At 43.9% G+C, this 21,823-nt stretch overlaps 1 protein-coding gene across 1 annotated transcript; it reads right to left on the reverse strand.

Moving 5' to 3' along the window:
• Positions 1 to 190: 190 nt before the first annotated feature.
• Positions 191 to 7,909, reverse strand: LOC140715243 (endogenous retrovirus group 3 member 1 Env polyprotein-like). The gene is made up of 2 exons (XM_073027156.1): positions 7,159 to 7,909; positions 191 to 2,711 (listed from the first exon to the last, which is right to left on the reverse strand). Exon 2 carries the CDS (start codon positions 1,660 to 1,662, stop codon positions 748 to 750), a length of 915 nt encoding a protein of 304 aa, XP_072883257.1. The 5' UTR covers positions 1,663 to 2,711; positions 7,159 to 7,909; the 3' UTR covers positions 191 to 747.
• Positions 7,910 to 21,823: the final 13,914 nt, after the last annotated feature.

Below are 21,823 nucleotides of genomic sequence, written 5' to 3' on the forward strand. Positions count from 1 at the left end.
TATGCACTTCACAGTAGCTGAACATTTTCATGTTGTATAATGTCTATATTCTGGTTAAAAATTACTTGAGGGGATTCTGAAGGACAGGTTGTATCAATATTTGGATAGGCTGGGTCTAATGAGGGATAACTTGGGAAATTGTTTTTCAAAGAGGTAGCTGTCAGAAATAATCCTACACTCTGAGTCTCAGCAAACTGCAAAGCGGCAAAGCTTTATTTTTCACGAGTCTGCAGAGTCGGACCCAAAACTGCTCCAGCAGTATTGAGCCCAGAGCATTACATTTCATTTCCTTTTATACAGTTTCAAGTAGGTTATCACGTGTCCCTCAGTTGCTGTATCATTCCTACAATTATTCATAGTCAGCTCCACTCTCCCCCTCCCCACAGGCTTGTACATTTCGGGGGTCACATACACATTTTCTCATATCCTCTGTCCTTGGAGTTAGCCATCCGCAGAGCCATGTCTGCCAAGTTTTCAAAACACTCATCGGCCTTGGAGTTAGCCACAAGAGTACAGCTTATCTCCATCTGTTTCATCCACCTCCGCTCTCAGCTCCTAGCTTAATGACTCCCTTTTAGTTCTTCATGATTACCACAAGGTACAGATTGTACCTATACAGTTTTGCAAGAATCTTATATCCTTATTTAGCAATGTGTCAGCATATGTTTTGTAAGCTTAGATCTTAGCACAGTCTAACCTTAACCCTTTCTCTTCTTACAATTCCACCCTTTTTCTTTTTAGAGTGTGCTAAGGATTTGTCCAGGGATTCCACTCTTCCAGTTCTCTGCCTCGTTGCAACAGCATTTTAGCCGGGTCAGCTGGGTTCCCTGGCTGCATTACCTGTACTACTACTCGCGTTATTAATGCTCTCAAGCAGGGTATTAAGCATGGTAATATGATTATCATTATGAGTATTCCGCCTAATATTAACAGGGCTATTCGCCACCAGCTTCCTCCCAGCAGACTATCCAGCCAACTCAGGTTCCCTAAGGATCTCCAAGTTTGTACTGGCACATGGGCCAACTTCCGAATTTTGTCGGATATTTTCAACACTGCCTTTCCATTATCATTTATCTTTAGGCAACAGTTTGTCAGATTGAACTTTCCACAGACCCCTCCCTCGGAGGCCAATAGGTAATCCAATGCTAATCGATTTTGGTATATGGCTGTTCTCATCTGGCTTTGCTGCTCAGCCAGCAATTCCAGAGCCAATGCGGTTTGGTTGGTGATCACCTCTACTACAGCTTGTAGGCGTATTATTCGATTTAACATATATACCGGGGTTCGGTAACCCCATGACCCATCCTGGGCCCAAGTTGCTGGTCCGTAATATTCAATGATGCGTGCTGGAGGCCACTCGTCGCCCCATTCTCCCACCTTTATCTCCCGCTTCTCCCTTCTCAGTGAGTCAAATAACTTGATTCCCAATTCCCTATCTTCATCCTGGGGTAGGAGGAAGAACTCTGGCCTTATAAGGCCTAAGAAACAAACTCCTCCCCATCCTTTCGGCAATTTGGTGTATGCCTGATTCCCACAAATCCAGAACAGACCTTCTGGGACAAATCCTCCTTTCCTTGCTTTCCGCCAGGCTTTCCAAACACTGGGAATTCCTTCGTACGGGTTATGCCCACTACAATTCCAGATTCCCGAATTGTTTCCCATAGCCGTACAATTGTCCTTTGCCCCTTTAGTTATGTACCAAGTCGGCTCCTCGGGCCACCAAGTGGCATTATTTTTTTGTTTTAGCCAACTTTATACTCTGACATGGGCTTTCTCCTACTTTCACCTTCCCTTTTCTTTCTACACATACTTGTCCTTCCGGATAGTTTGTTAACTTCCATTCTTGCGTCCTCCCAGTCCTTTTCTTATCCCAATCATGAGCCAATAGCTCCCACACACTCAAACTCTCACCTATCCATGGCCATTGCTCGCTCATGTGGGGTCCCCCACAAACCCAACAGTCACTTACATTTAAACTTGTAGCTATTCGAGTTGCTAAGTCTATAAACAGGTTTTCCTTCATTTCCGGTCTTGTTTTTCCATAGGTTCCCCATTCTTCTCTGACTCCACCAAACTCTGCCCTTCCTTTTTCTTTCCTTTCACATATCAATTCTGTCTCAGGGCATGTACTTTCTCGTACACTCCAACTTCTCCCTTCTCCTTTTTCTTCTCTCACTGATCCACCGGGGTATCCCCTGTTCTTTCTCAGGGTATATTTTATTCCTCCCTCTTCACATTCCTCTTTTTCTTTTCCATAACATTGGTCATTTACATGTGAATGTGACACAAGGGCCCCGGGTCGTTCTTTTCCTTTCTCCAAAACTCGGTTCCTACACTTGTCACATTTCCCTTCTATTTTTCCCACATACAGAATTAAATATATTACAGTCAATAATGTAACAGTCCACATTGAGTTCATTTTTGTTGCCTTTTCAGTTTCACCACCAACGGTTCTTCACTGGGAACACAGGTCCACTCCGTGTGTCCCTCAGGCTTAACTGGTCCCTTTATTCTGGATGCGTGGGTCCACCCTTTCTCTTTTGTTCGTACGGCCGCCTCGGTGGTTAACAGGACCTGGAAAGGGCCTTCCCACTGTGGTTGTAACTTCTCCGGCTTCCAGGTCCGTACCAGAACCCAATCTCCAGGCACGATCTGATGTAAAGCAAAGTCGAGCGGCGGAGTCTGGGCCAAGAGACCCTTCTTCCGCAGTTCTGCAAAGGAACGAGATAGTGCCAGTAAATAGTTCCTTATAAAAATATCACCCCCTTGTAGCGTGGGGTACCCTTCTACCTTATTCCAATACGGGAGTCCAAACAGCATTTCATAGGGGGAGATTCCTATATCCTTCCTGGGTGCTGTTCGGATTCTTAACAGGGCGATGGGGAGACACTTAGTCCAGGGTAACTTGGTTTCTAGCATTAATTTGGTCAATTGCGCCTTTAAGGTACTGTTCATCCTTTCCACTCGTCCCGAACTCTGGGGATGCCACGGGGTATGGTATTTCCATTGGATACTCAATGCATCACAAATCAACTGGTGCGTCTTGGAGGCAAAGTGTGTCCCTCTGTCCGAGTCTATGGACCCCATGATCCCATATCTGGGGATTATGTTTTCTAGTAGTATTCGGGCTACTGTAGGCGCATCGGCCTTTGTGGTCGGGTATGCTTCCACCCAGTGGGTAAAATGATCCACTATTACTAACAGGTACTTCCATCTCTGCACTGAGGGTAGTTCGGTAAAGTCGATCTGGACTCTATGGAACGGTCTCATGGCCAGTGGCTGGCCACCTCTTGGAGTGGATCGCATCACTTTCTTGTTTATCCGCTGGCACGTCGGACATCCAGTTATCTCTTGCTGGGCCAGTGTGTATATTCCTTTGCATACATAGTCCCTCAGAATTGTGTCGCACATGGCCTGTACTCCCCAGTGGGTTTGATGGTGCAACTGTTGGAGGATGTTGCGGGTTACTTCCTTATTTAGTACCTGTCTCCCATCCGGGACCGTCCATTTACCATCAGTGTCTTTTCGGGCTCCTAGTTGGTTCATGCTATCAATCTCTATTTGGGTAAACATAGGTTGTTTAGTAAGTCCTTCCCTCACTGGTATCAAGGTCAGGAGTTGGATCGGGTCTTCAACGGCTGCTCGTTTGGCCTCCCCATCGGCTAGACGGTTCCTTACTGCTTCAGGTGTTGATCCTTTTTGGTGTCCGGGTACATGTACTACCGCAATCTCAGTTGGTAGGGCCAGGGCTTCCAATGTCATACTTATCATTTGCTCGTGTGCCAGTCCCTTTCCTCTGGCCGTTATCAGTCCTCTTTCTTTCCATATCTTCCCAAAGGTATGTACTATCCCATAGGCGTACTTAGAGTCAGTGTATATTGTTCCGATCCTCTTCTCCAATATCCTCAGAGCCCTCTGGAGTGCGTATAATTCGCATGACTGGGCCGACCAGTTTCCCGGTAATCTCCCGGACTCCACTATTCTTTCAGTCTCTCCGTCAATGATGGCATATCCGCTGTGCCGTACTCCATCAATACATCGTGAGGATCCATCTATATACAATTCCTGTCCTTCTCCCAGGGGAACTTCCTGTAAGTCCTCCCGGCTCTTTGTTTGCAAGTCCAACAATTCTATACAGTCGTGTTCTGACTCCTTTTCTTCTAGTCCTCCATAGAGGAACTGGGCTGGGTTGCAACTGGAATCCTTTGCGAAGTTTAGGTCTTCTCCGGTCATCAGTATAGTTTCGTACTTTAGAATGCGGGAGTCAGTGAGCCACCGATGTGCCTTCTGGGCTAGTAGGGTGCTGACCGAGTGGGGAGAATGCACTGTGATCTTCCCTCCAAAGGTTAGTTTCCGGGCTTCCTCTACCAATACCGCTGTCGCTGCCACTGCTTGGATACAGGTGGGCCATCCACGCGATACCGGGTCTAACATTTTTGACAGGAAAGCCACGGGTTGCCGCTTTCCTCCTCTTAGTTGGGTGAGTACCCCTTGGGCCATTCCTTCGGCATTGTTGACGTACAGCTGGAATGGTTTTTCCAGGGCTGGCAAGACTAACACCGGAGCACGGATCAATTGCCCCTTGATATAGTTGAATTTTTGCTCCTCTTCCTTTGTCCATTTTACTGTTTGCTCATCTTGCCCGAGTTTATCATACAGAAATTTCACCAGGGGAGTATAATTCTCAATCCAGATTCGACAATACCCCACTAACCCCAGGAACTGTCGTATCTCCTTCTTGGTACGAGGTAGCGACATCCCTGTTATTCCAGCTATCCTTTCTGGGGTAATGCTTCGCTGTCCCTTACTGACCCGGTGTCCCAGATACCTTACTTCCTTTTCCACGAATTGTAACTTTTTCTTGGAGACCCGTAGCCCCTTTTTCCCTAGGAAGTTCAGTAATCTGATGGTATCTTCCTGCACCCCTTTCTGTGTTGGCCCGGATAGTAATAAATCATCCACATACTGTAGCAGTTGGTTCTCTGGAGCACATTGGAATTCCGCTAGTACTTGCTCCAAGACCTGCCCGAATAGGTTAGGTGACTCAGTGAATCCTTGCGGCAGGACCGTCCATCTGAGTTGTCTTTTCCGCCCTGTTGTAGGATTTTCCCATTCAAACGCAAACATGTCCCGACTGCTTTCTTCTAGCGGGCAACTCCAGAAAGCATCTTTTAGATCTATTACACTGAACCATTCATGGTCAGGGGAGATTTTACTCATCAGGGTGTACGGGTTGGGTACTACCGGGTATCGGGTCTGGACTACTGCATTTAGTCCCCGCAGGTCTTGTACCATCCGATAAGTCCCGTCCGGCTTTCGCACCGGGAGGATGGGAGTATTATATGGCGACATACATTCTTCCAGCAGTCCATCTGCGATCAGCCCTTCAATTACTGGCTGCAGCCCTTTTCTTCCTTCCATCGCAATGGGATACTGCTTCCTCCTTACTGGGCGACCGTCCGGTAGCAAGGTGATCTGTAGAGGGCTGATGTTCAATCCTCCCCTATTTCCCTCTCTATACCACACCTCGGGCTCTATTTTCTGGTCGTCCTCTTCTTTTAATGCGAATAATTTTACTATTATTTCTCCATTGTTCGGCACTGTTCCAATGCCCAGTTGCACTTGCAGGTCCCTTCCTAATAGGTTAAATCCTGCCGAGGGCAGCAGGAGAAGGTCTTGCCTTGTTGCCCTATCTTCATATCCGACTTCCACATTGTCCACAATGGACACTTGTATCGTTTTTCCTCCGATACCGGATACCTTCATTACTCTTGTTCCTGTTCGGGCGCCGGGAGGTATCTGGATTACACTGGATCTTTCAGCACCCGAATCTACCATAAAGGTTGTATCTGACCCTTGGGGACCTAATTTCAGATTTACCAGGGGTTCCTGTCGATAGTCTCTTCTCCCCAAGGGTAGGAACCCCCGACCCCCCTAGTCTTCGTCCTCCATCATGGCATATGACCTGACCTCTCGCCGATACTTAGGACATTCCCGTTTAAAATGTCCTTCCTCGTTACAGTGGAAGCATCTTAGAGTCCTTCGCGTTTTCCTTCCTGGTTCTTGGCCATTGCCTCGGTCTGACCACGTTCCCCTCTTTTCCCTGTTTTCTGTGGTTACTTGCCGTACTGTCTGAACCATTATCCTAGCGGTCTTTTTCTGTTTCTCCTCGTCTCTTCTTACAAACACCTTCTGCGCTTCTCGCAGTAATTCACTCAAGGGTTTTGAATTCCAGTCCTCTATCTTCTCTAGTTTCCTCCGAATGTCTGGCCAGGCTTTCGATACAAATTCTACCCTAATTAGCTGTTGTCCCACCTCTGTCTCCGGGTCTACCCCCGCATATTGTTGCATATTTTTCCGAATTCTATCCAGGAAGTCAGTTGGGGTCTCATCGGGGTTTTGATGACTTCCAAATGCCTTATTGAAATTATGACCCTTGGGGACCGCTTGTCTTATTCCCTTTATCAGGAATTCCCTCATGTCTCTCATGTTTCCTTGACCTTCTCCGGTCTGCTTATCCCAGTTCGGGTTTAACAGGGGAAACTTAGGTTCCCCGGCATTCCCCTTCTCCTTTCTCTCTCTCCTCTTCCGCCTGCCGTTGCGGATCATCCGGATGCGGAGCACTAGCAGCTTGTTCGGGCTGCTGGGGCCGGGGAACATAAGGGGGAGGTAGATGATTCAACACTTCCCAAGGAGGCTCTTCCTCCTTAGTTTTAGTTTCTAGTTTAAAACTTCTTGCGGAGTCTCCTGGTCCGGGAACCCAGCAAGAGGCATACTCATTTTCTTCCTCTCTCACATTTGGTTTAGAGTTTACATATATGTTTAAGGCCTGTCTAACCCAATCCTCATCTGACCCAAATGGTGGCCACCATACCGAGGACCCTTTTATTGGCTGTTTGGACCATAATTTGCAATATTCTACCATTCTCTTTTTCTGCTTTCCCTTTGTTCGTCCATATCCCCATCCTGCAAACATTCTACCGAGGGGGCTATCAGGAGGTACCTTCGGGAACAAACCCGAACTCTCCGGCTCCTCTTCCTTTGAGCTTCCCCCTCCCATTATTCCCTTCCCGGCCCGGTTCTTTTTACTCTAGGTGTCGTCACACCTAGTTTACCCGGTCACACCCACCTAGATCTCAGTTAGCTAGTCTCACTTACCCGGTGTGCCGTAGAACCGTCTCCTTTCCTCCCTGCTTTGCCGCCTTGCGCTGTCCGGATCTCACTCGCTCAAGCCGTTTCAGACGACGAGCAAGGAATCAGGGACTGCCGAACTCGGCAGGGTGCACCTTCTCCGATGTCCTTCCTCTCGCCCTCCACGACCGGAGTGGGGATCCCGGACGAGCCCCCAGCTGTCAGAAATAATCCTACACTCTGAGTCTCAGCAAACTGCAAAGCGGCAAAGCTTTATTTTTCACGAGTCTGCAGAGTCGGACCCAAAACTGCTCCAGCAGTATTGAGCCCAGAGCATTACATTTCATTTCCTTTTATACAGTTTCAAGTAGGTTATCACGTGTCCCTCAGTTGCTGTATCATTCCTACAATTATTCATAGTCAGCTCCACTCTCCCCCTCCCCACAGGCTTGTACATTTCGGGGGTCACATACACATTTTCTCATATCCTCTGTCCTTGGAGTTAGCCATCCGCAGAGCCATGTCTGCCAAGTTTTCAAAACACTCATCGGCCTTGGAGTTAGCCACAAGAGTACAGCTTATCTCCATCTGTTTCATCCACCTCCGCTCTCAGCTCCTAGCTTAATGACTCCCTTTTAGTTCTTCATGATTACCACAAGGTACAGATTGTACCTATACAGTTTTGCAAGAATCTTATATCCTTATTTAGCAATGTGTCAGCATATGTTTTGTAAGCTTAGATCTTAGCACAGTCTAACCTTAACCCTTTCTCTTCTTACAGTAGCCAAGAGGATAAATGAATGTAGGATAGATGAGTGGATGATAGATGAAAACACCAAGAGGATAGGTAAGTGGACATTGTCCATGTGGACTTGAGCAAGACCTATGGCAAAGTTCCTGGATAGAGGTTAATCCAGAAGGTTGGATCGCATAGAATCTAGAAAGAGCTTAGCTAATTGGATCCAGTGGTAGGAAGCAGAGAGTGATAGTTGAAGGTTGTTATCAAGGACTGGAAACATTGGACTAGTGGTGTACTACAAGGGTTGCTACTGAGTACGTGTTCTTTTGGTTGACAAAATGAACAAAATCAGCATAACCACCTAGTGTAGATAATGGACTGCCTTCGTACAATACTTTTGATGATCACATCCTCCAAATCTTCATTCTCATTGTAACATTGAAGATGACTGTCTATACCTTCAAACTCTTTGTAGTTCCTAACTTGTTGAAGTTGTTACGAACTCCGTAACTGGGTCACTTACCAGCAAAGATAGAGTGGTCCGTTGAAGCCTGATGATACGATTTTTAACAGTATTTATTAGTAAAAATACACAAAAATAATATCAATGCAAACATACAGATAATATACGTCATCAATACTAAATCTAAAAGTGCAGGTATAATGATAATCAATAAGAAATAAGCTCTATTGTTGTCTAGGGGATAATGTATTGTCTGATGGAAATATAAAAGTCACTCAATTCATGCAGGCTGCAGCCTTTTGGTTGTCGCTGTGTTGCACTTTGTTGGAGAGAGAGAGAAATAGGAATAGAATGGGGTTTTCCAACCTTTATGATTTCGATCCTTCGGGAGTCCCGTTGGGGTGGCCGTTCACTTGTGGCCTCTCCTTTAGCTAAAGCCGTTCTTCCGTGGTGAGGCCGCCAATCCCAGGAAAAGGGAAAGGACGCACACAAGCCCCCCACTGGCTGTCGCTATTAAACGCTGTCACGGGATTTCTAGCGTTTCTCCTGGTGCGTCTAAAGGGGTTGTTCCCCAGACCCTCTTTTATCCTTACTCATGGGGTCTCAGATGTCAGTCAGGTTGGGATGATGCAATCCCTCAACGAGCCCACTCTGGTCGTCCCCTGAGGGCTTCAATGAATAGTACAGTACTCAATACACAATTCGGTCTCCAAGAGACAATGGCCGTTACCCGTGGCTTTGTCTCGCTGAGGCCAGGACACTTTCCAAACCCTGTGTATTCTGGACATCTCTCTCTCATTTCCTGGGTCCCAGACCCGAATTAATAGCGATCTTGCGATTCTCAAAAAGGAGGGGGCTACTTTGTACCTTTTGGCCCCTCAGAGTTGTGGCACATTCGTAACAAAGTAATGAAATCATTTCATTTTCACCTCCAGCTGTTTCTTGCATCTCCAAGCCTGAATGTTCGAAACTACAGTGAGCAAAACAGTTCTGAATTGTCTTGCTGCTCATTTCTTGCAAACTATCAGTGAAAAAAGTCACTACATTTTGAACACAAATACATGTAACTTACATGATTTTAAAAGTGTTCACCCTAAGCACAGTGTAGTGTCTAGTGGCTACACAAGTACAAGTGACTGACGCTAGTTAGAAACTGTTAACAGTCTCTTGTCCTAATTAAGTGGTGTGATGTCCTAAATAAGCAAGTGGAATCCTTGCTATTTTCCCGATTAGTTTTTGTTCTTTAAAATAAGTGGCTGCCCTGATTAACGAATGGTCCAATTAAACGGAATATACAGATAAGTATTGAAGACAGCAGGGGTGTGGGACAAAATGTTAGGGGTAAAATTTCAGGCTGGTCTGATTGGATGAAACTCGTGTTGGGCAGTCTTGATACAGATCCCAATGGGATTGGGCCTTTAACCTTAATTCCCATAATTTCACTATGTACACTGCCCAGCCACAGAAACCGTGAGTATGTGAAGAAGAAAATGTCTCACCAAATTAGGAAAAGATGGAGGGAAGTCACAGAGCCTTTTCCTGTTCTGTAGAAATATATATTTTTCTTTGTGTGAATAATGATTCTGGCGAGTCTATACTCTTTACACTTTGCCTTTTAATACTTTTCTTGTAATGAGGTGTCTAAAGCTACCCAAACAGTGCCCTACTTGGTGCTTTATCCCAAAATCTCTTGACAGTGAGAAGCAGATAGGTTGAAATTGACCTCCCTTTTTTGCCAGGTTTATGAATTATGAGGGGGGTGTGTTGTAAAGAGATGGTAGTCTCCTTTGTAGATGATGGAGTGTTCTTTTAAGATGGATTGACGTTAGCCTTACTTTTCTTACATCAGAGTGTGGGATGAGGGTGGTCCTTAGGCCAATGTGTAGGTGACGCCCGTACAGCTGAGGGATGTTGTAACAAGAAGATCCTTGGTTCAAGTTGTCCTGGCTCCTGAACTCAACCGTTGCCAACAGCTTCACAAGTAAGCCTTGTAGATTAATAAGCCACCAGATATGAGCTCAGTTGACAAATGACAATGTCCCACCTACACTACAGCACTCCTCAACCTGAGCACCCAGCCAGTCTGAATCTTCAACTGCCTTTGCACACTACAGCCTTGGTCATGACTGGTTTGTGGCTTCAGCTGCTAGGCACATGATTTTTTTTGGACCAGTTTTTCAGAATGCACAGCAAACTTTTCTTAACTAAGTGTACATAACTCACTAAATGTACATCCCCCTGCAGCACACTAACTCACTACTATGAATTGAGCCAATTTATCATTGTGAATAATGTGAAGATTGTGAACTGCTGCATCCTGGTATACAACTCAGTGAATAACATACTAACTTTTTAGCATCATTAACCTCTTCAATAAGTGTTGTTTGTCTTATTAATGTAACTTATGTTTGACTATAATTTGAATATTGTCTTATTAAATAAAATTTCAAAATCAGAAAATCTTATTGCTGAATCTTTTCAGAATTATTTGTACCCTTTTGTATTCCTTGTAGATGGAAAGACAAATATAACTGGTTTGTTTAAAGCTAACTGCATTGGGCTTCAAAACCTTGGATTTTTTTCCACCAGGTGACTATGCAGAGCTTTTATAACATCACAGACCAAAGCATGTAATTGTATAGCACTGTATGCTCAAACCAGCATGTGATTGGCTACGATCATACTGAGCCATTGTGACAAGTCATTGAGCCATTGTGACAGTATGTGTGGGTGTGATAGTCAATCATTATGCACTACGCAGTAACAACGTTTTCATGTTGTATAATGTCTATATTCTGGTTAAAAAGTTACTGGAGGGGTTTCTGAAGAACAAGATCTATCAACATTTGTATAGGCTGGGTCTAATGAGGGATAACTTGGGAAATTGTTTCTCAAAGAGGTAACCAAGAGGATAGATAAGTGGGTAATAGATGAATTAACCAAGAGGATACATAAGTGGACGTTGTCCATATGGACTTGCGCAAGGCCTATGACAAAGTTCCTGGATAGAGGTTAATTTGGAAGGCTGGATTACATAGAATCTAGAAAGGGCTAGCTATTTGAATTTGTAATTGACCCGGTGGTTGGAAGCAGAGAGTGATAATTTCTGAGACTGGGGGCTTGTGACTAGAAGTGTACTATACGATTTGGTACTGGACTTTTTTTTAGTTATTTCTCTAGACAATTGAGACATTGTGTTGCAGTTGAACAAAACGTTGGTGAGGCTGCACCCCTTTCTATTTCGTTTAATGCCCTATCCACTGCCTTAGGTGATTTGCCAGGACCTAGGTCTCAGCGTGACTCAGGTGGAGCCCATCCATCAGAACAGCTCTCTCCTTCCCCTGTACTGGTGCCAATATCCCACTAATTCAATCCCACTTCTCCAACACCAATCTTTGAGCCACACACTTAGTTCTCTGATCATATTTCCCCTGTGCCGATTTGTACTTGGATGAGGTAACAATCCAGAGATTATTGCCTTTTTGGTTTTGTGTTTTAATTTGGTCTCCAACTGCTCAGATTTCTTCAGCAGAACCTCTTTCCTTGTTCTTCCTGCATAGTTGGTACCCACATGATCCACAACAACTGGATCTTTCCACTCCAAATTCCTCGGCAGGTTAGATAAGATGTCCTGAACCTGGGCACCAGGCAGACAACACAGCCTTTGGGACAAGGCTGTATCCCAACTCTGTGTCATTGCAAACAGAAAATTGTGTTTATTCCCCTAATGATACTATCCCCAATTACAACTAGATTACTTTCTCTCTCCCCTCTTGAATGACTCCCTGTGTATGGTTTAGTTGCTCATCCTCCCCATGCACCCCCCCCCCCCCCATCTTCGCAGGGAGCAACCATCTCGGACGTCTTGGGTCAGCTCAAGAGCTTGACACTCCAACACTACCTCGGGTCCCTCTACTTACCTAACTCGCATTCACACCCTCTTGTCCCTGCCACAGACTGAATTTGAAGCGGTTAATCTAATGGGTGTGACTGCCTCCTGAAACACGTAACTTCCCCTCCCTGATGCATCACAGTGTTTGAACCTCAGAATCCAGGTCTTCAGTTTGGAGCCTGAGTTCCACGAGCAGGCAACACTTGCTGCAGATGTAGTCTTCCATGGGAGGCCTTATTAAAATCCATATAGATAACATCCACATCTCTACCTCATCAATCACATGTTTGGAAAAACCCATAGTAAGTGATAATGACTCCCTAAATTAGGCCATAGTTTCCAAATGTTCATAACTCCTATCCAAGAATCCATTCCAATACCTTCCCTATGACTGATAAGTGACTCATCGATCTATAATTTTCAGGATTATCCCGATATGTCTTGAGGAAAGGAACAACATTAGCTACTCACAAGTTGTCTGGACATCACCTATGGGTAGAGAGTACATGAAGACTTTGCTGAAGGCCCCAACAATCTCATTACGTCAATACCTGGGATAAATCACATCAGGCCTTGACTTGACCCTAACATTTTTCAAAAGACTCTACATCACCTCTTGTTTAATCTCAGAGTGCCAGATTGTATTAGTATGTTCTACACTGATCTCACTATCTTCCATGTTCTTCACTGATACAAAGTACACATTTAGGAGCTCACCTATATATTCTGCCTGTAAGCACATAGATTCATACAACACGGAAACATGTCCAGCTGGTTCATGACAACCAAGATTCTCATCTAAAATCCTATATCCCTTGGCCCATATCCCTCTAAACCTTTCCTATCCATATAGCTGTCCAAGAGTCTTTCCAATAGTGATATATCTTCCTCAATTGGTTTTTCTGGCAGCTCATTCCATATACTGACAACTATGGATGAATAGTTTTCCCCTCAGGTTTCTGTTAAATCTTTCTCCTCTCACCTTAAACCTATGCCTTCTAGTTTTTGATTCCCCAGTCTTGGGAAAAAGACTGCACGTTCATCCTATCTCATGGTTTTATACACCTCTGTAAGAGTGCTCTTCATTCTCCTATGCCCACAATCTCCAATTTCTCCATAACTCTGTCCCTTGAGTCATGGCAACATCCTCATAAATCTCTGCACTCTTTCCAATTTAATGGTACCTTTCCTATAGCAGGTTTACCTAAACCGAACAAAATATTCCAAATATATGGCCTTGTCCCAACTTTTATACTTTGTGGAGGTCAACATGGCGAAAGCTGCGTTCACCACCCTGCCTGTCTGTGACGGCACTTTTGGGGAAACGTGCTTGTACTCCTAGGTTCCTCTGTTTTACAACATTACCCACGGCCCTACTGTTCACTGTGAAAGTCCAATCTCATTTGTCTTCAAAAATGCAACACCTTATCCGGATTAAACTAATTTGCTGTTGGTTCACTTACCAAGTTGATCATGATGTCCAAAATCTTGGTAACCATCTTCACTGTCAACAACACCACTTATTTTGTGTTTATCTACAAACTTACAGAACATGCCATGTACATTCTCTTCCAAAACCTTGATATAACTGACAAATAGCAATGGACCTAGCACCAACCCCTGGAGTACACAACTAGTCATTGTCTTAAATCCATAAAACAACCTTCCACTTTGCTTCCTTTCGTCAAGACAACAAATTAGCTAGCTCTCCCTGGATCCTATGTGATCTAAGTTTCCATAGCAGCTTTATATGTGGAACCTGATCAAAAGCCTGCTGAAGTCCATATGGACCATGTTTACCTCCCTGCCCCGATCAACTTTATTTTAAAGATTAGCTTTATTTTGTGCATGTGAAGTGCGACAAATTAAAGTGATCAGTTTGTGCTGTGCCACACTTGTGGTACCTACTTAGTATGTTCACAACTCATAAACCTAACTGTACATCTCTGGAATGTGCGAGTGAACTGAGATGGTCACAAGGAAAACATATAAACTCTTTACAGACAATGGGAATTAAACAGAACTGTAAGGCATGCCATGGCATGAAGAAGTGGTATTTCAAAAAATTCAAACAAATTCAGGAGACAGGATCTCCCATGCACAAAACCATGCTGACTATTCCAATTCAATACCTGTCTTACCAATTGCAAGTATATCTTAACCCTCAGAATCCCCTCTGGTAACTTGCCTACTACAGAAGTTAGACTTGCTGGTCATTAGTTCCCAGGGTTTTCTTTGCAGCCTTTCCTGTATAAAGGCAGAACATTCACAAACCTCCAGTTTTCCTGCACCTCAGTGATGCATACTGTTAACTTCAGCTAGGGCTCCCACAATTTCCATAGTGTTTCTCGATGTAAGATATCCAATACCTCCTTAGCTGTAATGCAGGCTGTCCCTAAAACCTTCACATTAACTATCTCAAGGTTTGAAGTCTTCATTTCTTTCTCTGCAGTAAAAACAAGAAAAAATGCTGATTGAGGACCTTGTCATCTCTTGTAGCTCCTTACAAAGGTGTCCTCTTTGGTCTTTGAGGGGCCAGTTCTCTACCTAGTTAAACTTCTTCCTTTAATATATCCTTGAGTATACTCCTACATCACTTCTACTCCTCTGGGGACTCACTTGATCCCTGCTGTCTGCAACTATTGCTTCCTTTTTCCTGACTAGAACCTCAATATCCCTGGTTATCCAGGTGTTCCCTACAACCTTGCCCCTCACTCTAATTGGAACACAGAAACTTAGAAAACCTACAGCACAATACAGGCCCTTCGGCCTACTAAGCTGTGCCAAATGTGTCCTTACCTTAAAAGTTACCTAGGGTTACCCATAGCCCTCTTTTTCTAAGAAGTGTCATGTAGTACTTTGAAGTCAAGATATCTCACTTTTAAAATCCTCTTACTTGATACTACCAGATGTGTTGCAGCCTGCAAAATCCTACTTCAATCAACTTTTACAAGTTCCCACCTTTTAGAACATATACAGCACATTACTGGCTCTTTGGTCCACAATGTTGTGCCGACCATGTAATCTTTTCTAGAAACTGCCTATACTTTCCCTATTCTTCTAAGCTCCATGTATCTAAGAGTCACTTAAAAGACCCTATTGTATCTGCCTCTACCACCGTCACTTGGCAGCGCATTCCACGCACCCACCACTCTCTTGTGTGAAACACTTAATTCTGACATCCCCCTTGAACCTACTTCCAAGCATCTTAAAGCTATGCCCCCTCGTGTTAGCCACTTCAGCCCTGGGAAAAAGCCTCTGGCTATCCACGCGATCAATATGGGTCTTTTATTGTCAAATTTGGCTTGCCCCAATTTAGAATTTTAACTTGCTAATCAAATCAATCCCTTTCCATAACAAATTTAAAACTATTAGAACTGTAGCCTCTGATCCCAAAGTCTTCCCTCAGTGACTTGTCCTGACCCATCTTTCAAAAGTAGGTCAAACTTGGCCCTCTCCCTGGTCAAGCTCTCAATATATTGTAATAGGAAATCTTCCTGAATGCTTTGAACAAATTTCATCCGATATAAGCCCTTAATATTGTGGGAGTTCCAATCTATATTCGGGAAGGTAAAATCACCTATTATGAGACTATTTGATATTGCAACTATCTGCTATCTTCCTTCGTATTTGTTTTTCCAATTCCCATAGTGAGCCTGTAGAACAATCCAAACAAGGTGAGCATCTTGCACTTCTCAGCTCCGCCCATAAAGCCTCACTGGATTTCATCACAGTAATTTCATCATGGACAACAGCTGTGATGCTTAATCTGAAATGCAACACTCTATTTTCTAACCCACCTGTAGCTTTTCCTTTGCCCATTGTGGACTCACTGACCTTCCATCTGGGAGTACAGGATCTGTTTGGGGAGATGTGAGTTAGGCAACTAGACGGTTTGATAATAATAACTTAGTCCAATGTAGCTATGCATGCCCTGAGTTAGAACATAGAACAGTGCAGCAAAGGAACCCACCAATTAAACCAATTAAATTACAGGTAGTAATCAAATGGTCAACTAAACTATCCTCTTCTGGATACACAATGTCCATTTCATTCTACTTTTGTCATTCATTATCTAAATGTCCTTTAAAAATCTCTAATGTATTTGCCTCTGTCACCACCCCAGGTAGTGCATTCCAGGCCCCCACCAGTCTGTTCTTTAAAAAAAAACTTCCCCGCTTGCACCTTCAGAGCTTGCCCTCTGGCATTAGATATTTCAACCCTGTTCTATTCTCTGTCAATCCAGTTTAACTCCTCTCACAAGCAAATCAATCCACTACGATGATGGCTCCCCTCCATTTTAAGTGCTACCCATTCCTCTTGTGCAGAAATGTATGCTTGTTTAGGGGTTTTGAATAGCTTTGTCCCACTATGGCAGGTAAAAGATGGTAAGGTGAAGGAACCATGGTTGATGAGAGCTGAAACATATAGCCAAGAGGAAGAAGGAAGGATACTTAAGGTTAGGAAGCAAAATTCGGACAGGCTCAAGGTAGACAGGAAAGACCCTAAAAAGGCTAGATGGGGGCACAAGAAGGCCTTGGTGTGTAGGATTATAAGGAAAATCCCATGGAACATCCACATACAGTGGTGCTAGTAAGTTTGTGAACTCTGTAGAATTTTCTCTATTTCTGCATATGACCTAAAATCTGATCAGATCTTCATGCAAGTCCTAAAACTAGATGAAGAGAACCCAATTAAATAAATAACACAAAAAGCATTATATTTGGTCATTTATTTATTGAGAAAAATGATCCAATATTACATATGTTTGCTGGAAAAAGTAGGTGAACCTTTGCTTTCAGTAAGTGGTGTGACCCCCTTATATAGCGGTAACTTCAACCAAACATTTCCCGTAACTATTGATGTCTTGCACATTGACTTGGAGGAATTTTAGGCCATTCCTCCTTACAAAACTACTTCAACTCTGAGATGCTAGTGGGCTACCTTGCCCCAAATGACTTTGCTCCTTCCATCAAGCTTTTCATCACAGTTGGGATGAGGTTTTGGTGTTGGTGTGCAGTGCCCTTTTTTCTCCAAACATATCACTGCCAGAAAGTTCAACTTTTGTCTCTTCTGTCCACAGAATATTGTAGAACATCCACGTGGCCTTCTGCAAACTTGAGATGTGCAGCAACATTTATTTTTGGAGAGCAGTGGTTTCCTGCGTGGTGTCCTTCCATGAATACCATTCTTGTTCAGTGTTTTTCTTATAGTGGACACATGAACAGAGAGTTTAGCAAGTCCTAGAGATTTCTGTGGGACTATTGCTGTTACCTTTTGGTTCTTTTTCACCCTCTTCAGCATTGCTTGGTGTTCTTGGTATGATTTTTGCAGGTGCCCACTCCAGGGGAAAGTAGCAACAGTACTGTGTTTCCCCTATTTGTAGACAATTTTGTCTTACTGTAGACTAATGAACACTCAGGTCTTTAGAAATGCTTTTGTAGCCTTTTCCCACTTCGTGCATCTCTACAATTCTTCTAAGGTCCTCTGAAAGTTTTTCTGATGGAGGCATGGTGCACATAAACAGATTTTTCTTGAGAAGGGAACATCTGTCGGTATCCTGACTTTTTGTGTCTTGTTTATAGGGTGGGTACCTTTACAACCCATACTTCCAATCTCATCTTATTGATTTGAACACCTGACTCCAAACAGGTTTTGTAGAAGCCATTACTCTAGAGGTTCACATACATTTTTCAACAAATACATGTAATATTGGATCATTTTTCTCTAAAAATAAATGAACAAATATAAAATTTTTGTATTATTTAATTGATTAAAATTTAGGCCATTTGTCCTATCGAGTCTGCCCTGTCATTTCATAATGGTTGATCCGTTTTCCCTCAGCCTCAATCTCCTGCCTTCCCCCCCCCCCCCTTTCCCCTTTAAGCTCTGACCCATCAGGAATCTATCAACCTCCATCTATCAGCCTTAAATATACCTAAGGACTTGGCCTCCCCAGCTGCCTGTGGAAACAAATCCCATAGATTCACCACTCTCTGGCTAAAGGAATTCTTCATTCTAAAAGGATGCCCCTCTATTCTGAGGCTGCGTCCTCTGGTCTTAGACTCTTCCTATCATAAGAAACATCTCCGCATCCACTCCATCAAGGCCTTTCACCGTTTGATAGGTTTCAATGAGGTCACCCCTCATTCTTCTGAAATCTAGTGAATGCAGGCCCAGAGCCATAAACACTCTTCATCTGACTAGCCATTCAATCCTGGAGTCATTTCCGTGAACCTTTGAACCCTCTCCAGTTTCAGCACATCTTTTCAAGGTTAAAGGGCCTCAAAATGCTTACAGTACTCCAAGTGAGGCCTCACCAGTGCTTTACAAAGTCTCAACATTACATCCTTGCTTTTATATTCCAGTCCTCTTGAAATGAATGCTAACTTTGCATTTGCCTTCCTCATCACAGACTCAACCTGCAAATTAACCTTACGGGAATCCTGCACAAGGACTCCTAAATCCCTCAGTTTGTTGTATTTTCTCTCCATTTAGAAAATAGTCAACCCTTTCATTTCTTCTACCAAAGTGTGTGACCATTATTCCCGACCTTAGGTAGCTCCTCCAACTTTCTTTGTATTGTCTGCAAACATTGCAACAAAATCACCAATTCAATCATTCAGATCATTAGCACATAATGTATAAAGAATCGGTCCCAACCAGAAATGGCTCCCTTTATTCCTACTCTTTGCCTCCAACCAATCAGCCACTGCTATATCCAGGCTACAATCTTTCCTGTAATTTTGTGGGCTCATGAGCAGCCTCATGTATCGCACCTTGTCAAAGGCCTTCAAGAAAATCCAAGTACACAACATCAACTATGTTTCTTTTGACTATCCTGCTTGTTATTTCTTCAAAAGATTCCAACAGATATGTTAGACAAGATTTTCCCTTGATGAAACCATGCTGAGCATGGCCTATTTTATCATATGCCTCTTAGTACCCTTTAATCTCATCCTTAACGATTGACTCCAACATCTTCCCAACCACTGACGGCAGACTAACTGGACTATACATTTCTTTTCTTCTGCCTCTCTCCTTTCTTGAAGACTGGAGTGACATCTGCAATTTTGCATTATTCCAGAATCTAATGTCTCCACAATCTCTTCAGCAACCTCTTTCAGAACCCTTGGATGTGCACCATCTGGTCCAGGTGACTTATCTACCTTCAGAACTTTCAGTTTCCCCAAGAACCTTCTCCCTAGTAATAACTTCATACACTTCTGACCCCTGAAAACTTCCACCATACTGCTAGTGCCTTCCACAGTGAACACTGATACATAATATTTATACAGTTTTTTTCCCTGTTTGAGAGGTATATATCCTGTGCCTTCCGAATTGCTTCCAGAAATTACAGCCATTGCTGCTCTTGCCTTCATCACTGCCGGTGTTCTTTTCCAATGAATACTGGGTGTCTCCTCTCTCATGCCTCTGTAATTCCCTTCTCTCCACTGTAATAGGATACATCTGACTTTAACTTTTCCTTCTCAAATTTCACTGAATTTATTCATATGATCACTCTCCCCTAAGGGCCTAATTCATTGCACAACACCCAATCCAGAATAGCTGATCCCCAACCATCAGCTGCTCTAAAAAGCCATCTCATAGACATTCTACAAATTCCTCCCTTCTGGCATGCATTTTCAATCTCCCGTTGTAATTTGTAGACCACATCCTTACAACTACTTTTTTTTTTGGGGGGGGGGGGTTCTGTATACAACTCCCATCAGGGTATTTTTACCCTTGCAGTCCCTCAGCTCTATCCACAATGATTCAATACCTTGCAACCCATGTCACCTCTTTCTAATCATTTGATTTCATTTCTTTACCAACAGAGCAACACCGCTCCTTTTCCCTTCCTGCCTGTCTTCAATAAAATGTGTATCCTTGGACATTGAGCTCCCAGCTGTAATCTTCTTTCAGCCATGATTCAGTGATGCTTACAACAGCATACATACCAATCTGTGACTGTGCTACAAGTTCAACTAATTCATTCGGTATGCTCCACACCTTCAGTCCTGTATTCACCTGCTTCGATTTTGTCTGCCTTTTACATTGCAACTCATTCTGTTGATTGCAATTTTTCCCTATCATCTGCCTCTTCTCACTACACCTTGCCTCTGTAAATCAACTATCTCATCTTCAGCACTATCACTCTGGTTCCCAACACCCCCCCCCCCCCCGCCAAATTAGTTTAAACCCTCCTGAACAGCTCTAGCAAATCTGCCCACAAGGTTATTGGTCCCTCTCAGGTTCAGGTGTAACCTATCCCTTTTGTACAGGTCCTACCCTCCCCAGAAGAGGTCTGAATGATCCATAAATCTGAACTCCTGCCCCCTGCACCAGTTCCGCACCAAGGAATTCACCTGCTAAATCATTCAATTCTTCACCTCACTGGCACGTGGTATGGGCAGCAATCCAGAGATTACTACCCTGGAGGTCCTTTTTTTTTCAGCTTTCTACCTAGCTCCCTAAAATCTCCCTTCAGGAACTCCACCTTGTGTACCTATGTCATTGGTGCCAATATGTACCAAGACTTCTGGCTGCTCATCCTTGCCCTTTAGAAAGCCGTGGACTCAATCCGGAACATCCCTGATTCTAGCATCGGGGGGGGGGGGGGTAACATACCATCCGGGTGTCTCTATCACTCCCAGAGAACCTCGTCTCTGTTCCTTTGACTATGGAATCTCCTATCACCACTGCAGTCCTCTTCACCTCTCTGCTCTTCTGAGCCACAGCACCAGAGACCTGGTCACTATGAATCCCCCTGGTTATACTTCCCCCTCAATGGTATCTAAAAGTTGTATACTTATTATTGAGGGGAATGCCTACAGGTGTACTCTGCATTGGCTGTTCATTTCCACTCTCCTATTGACAGTCACCCAGTTACCTGTCTCCCACAATCTTGGGGTGACTACCTCCCTGTAGCTTCTATCACCTTCTCAGTCAAGTTCAAGGTCATCAAGCTGCAGCTTGGTGCAGATGTGTTTATTTGGGAGGCTGGAGGTCTTCCAGACTTCCCACATCCCACACACAGTACCAAACAGTGTCCCTGGAGCTATCCTCACTAAACTACTATGCCCTAACAGATGAGGAATGAAAAATAGTCTGTGCCCTTACTCCTTCTAGTAAAGTCCATGACCATACATTTCCCTACCCTGTATTCCATCTGCTACTTCTTTGCCCATTCTCCTATCCAGTCTAAGTTCTTCTCCAGACTCTCTGCTTCATCAACACTACCTGACCCTCCACCTCAGGCTAACTGTGCTATAACTTCCTGTACTTTGCCTCTCTCCCTTCTTAATTAGTGGAGTAACATTTACAATTTTCCTAGTTCTCCAGAACTATTCCAGAAACTAGTGATTCTTGAAAGTTCACTACCAATGCCGCCACAATCTCTTCAGCTACCTCTTTCAAATCACTGGAGTGTGGTCCATTTGGTCCCATTGACTTGTCCACTTCAGACTTTCAGTTTCCCAAGCACCTTCTCCTTAGTAGTTGCAACTTTGCTCACTTCTGCCCCTTGACTCTCTTCAAGTTGCTGACATACTGTTCGTAACTTCCACAGTGAAAACTAACGCAAAATGCTTTTAGA

Source organism: Hemitrygon akajei, chromosome 23, assembly GCF_048418815.1.
Source record: "Hemitrygon akajei chromosome 23, sHemAka1.3, whole genome shotgun sequence".
Classification (NCBI taxonomy): Eukaryota; Metazoa; Chordata; class Chondrichthyes; order Myliobatiformes; family Dasyatidae; genus Hemitrygon; species Hemitrygon akajei.